The sequence below is a fragment of the Perognathus longimembris genome, unplaced genomic scaffold (assembly GCF_023159225.1).
Source record: "Perognathus longimembris pacificus isolate PPM17 unplaced genomic scaffold, ASM2315922v1 HiC_scaffold_4707, whole genome shotgun sequence".
Classification (NCBI taxonomy): domain Eukaryota; kingdom Metazoa; phylum Chordata; class Mammalia; order Rodentia; family Heteromyidae; genus Perognathus; species Perognathus longimembris.
The window spans coordinates 129,804-131,396 of NW_025960054.1; the positions used below are offsets into that span (position 1 = coordinate 129,804).

Below are 1,593 nucleotides of genomic sequence, written 5' to 3' on the forward strand. Positions count from 1 at the left end.
AGATATTTCACTGCTGGTGTTGGGGCCTTGTCAAGGAACACATCCAGACACCCCAATAAAAGACCTGGTACCTGTGCTTCCACATCACAAAGCAGGCTACTAGGCATGTGAGGCCACACACAAGGTTCAGAACTATCTCATAATCAGGAAGAATTTGAGTATGCTGGTGATGCTGGCGCAGCCGGGATGCCCCTGTACACCCAAGTCCTGCTGAGAGGCTCCAGTGAGGGCAGTTTGCACTGGCAGGCATCCGGCGTGCTCTCCCAGGTAAACCGGGAAAGCTGGGATAAACATAAGCCTGGAAAGCCAGGGACAGCAAACACACACCATCAGGCTCAGGGCACTCAACAAGAAGTACAGAAACTGGAATTAATCAGAAGACAATGGGGGCACGGGGCGCTGGAAGTCTTGCGGATGCATTGCCATTACTCGCAGTTGGGCGGGGGCGCAGGCAGTGGCGGCGGTAACTGCACACAGCGCAGCCACAGAGGCACCCCCGCCGTCACAAGCCCTGCGCTGGTGCAGCCTCCCGCACTCCCTCGGCTCTTCCTACCTTCGCTCGCACCATGGCTGATCAGCTCACTGAGGAACAGATTGCTGAATTCAAGGAAGCTTTCTCCCTGTTCGATAAAGATGGTGATGGCACCATCACAACAAAGGAGCTTGGAACTGTCATGAGGTCATTGGGTCAAAACCCAACAGAAGCTGAATTGCAGGATATGATCAACGAAGTGGATGCTGACGGTAATGGCACCATTGACTTCCCAGAGTTTTTGACTATGATGGCTAGAAAAATGAAAGACACAGATAGCGAAGAAGAGATCCGTGAGGCATTTGGAGTCTTTGACAAGGATGGGAATGGTTATATCAGCGCAACAGAACTACGCCATGTCATGACAAACTTGGGAGAAAAACTAACAGATGAAGAAGTAGATGAGATGATCAGAGAAGCAGATATCGATGGAGACAAACAAGTCAACTATGAAGAATTCATACAGACAATTACTGCAAAATGAAGACCTTCTTTCAACAATTTCCCACCTAGAAGAATCAAATTGAATCTTTTACTCACCTCTTGCAAAAAAAAAAGAAAGAAAGAAAAAGAGAAAGTTCATTTATTCATTCTGTTTCTATATGGCAAAAATGAATGTCAAAAGTCACTTCTGCCCCCCCCCCAAATCTGCATGTTTTGGTTGGTGGTCCTGTCCCCTAAAGATGAAGCTACACATGAGTTTTACAATATAATACTTGTTCTACCTTAATGATAAGGAAGCACTTAGTGGATTCCTTCCAGTTCCATTTGCTTATACACTGTTTGGGCTGGCCAGTTTTTCATGCATGCAGCTTGACAATTGAGCACAGTCAGGCATTTGTATTAAAGTCAAAAGATGAAAATAATTTGAAACTTACTCCAATGGGTTCTAGTTCAATTTGTTAGTATCAATTGTCCTAGCTGGTTTACTGAAAACAAGACACACTTAAAATTGCTTTTCCTCAGGATGATGTGCAGAAAATGGGTGAAGGGTGAGCCTGAGACAGAGCCCCGGTGGCGGGAAGGTCCTCTGCCCTCCACATGCTCCAGTCCACGGTGAT

The 1,593-nt window shown here is 46.6% G+C and overlaps 1 protein-coding gene across 1 annotated transcript; it reads left to right on the forward strand.

Moving 5' to 3' along the window:
* The first annotated feature begins 552 nt into the window (after nt 1-552).
* LOC125344942 (calmodulin-alpha-like) lies at nt 553-1,292 on the forward strand. The gene has a single exon (XM_048337226.1). It carries the CDS (start codon nt 567-569, stop codon nt 1,014-1,016), a length of 450 nt encoding a protein of 149 aa, XP_048193183.1. The 5' UTR covers nt 553-566; the 3' UTR covers nt 1,017-1,292.
* The last annotated feature ends 301 nt before the right edge of the window (nt 1,293-1,593 follow it).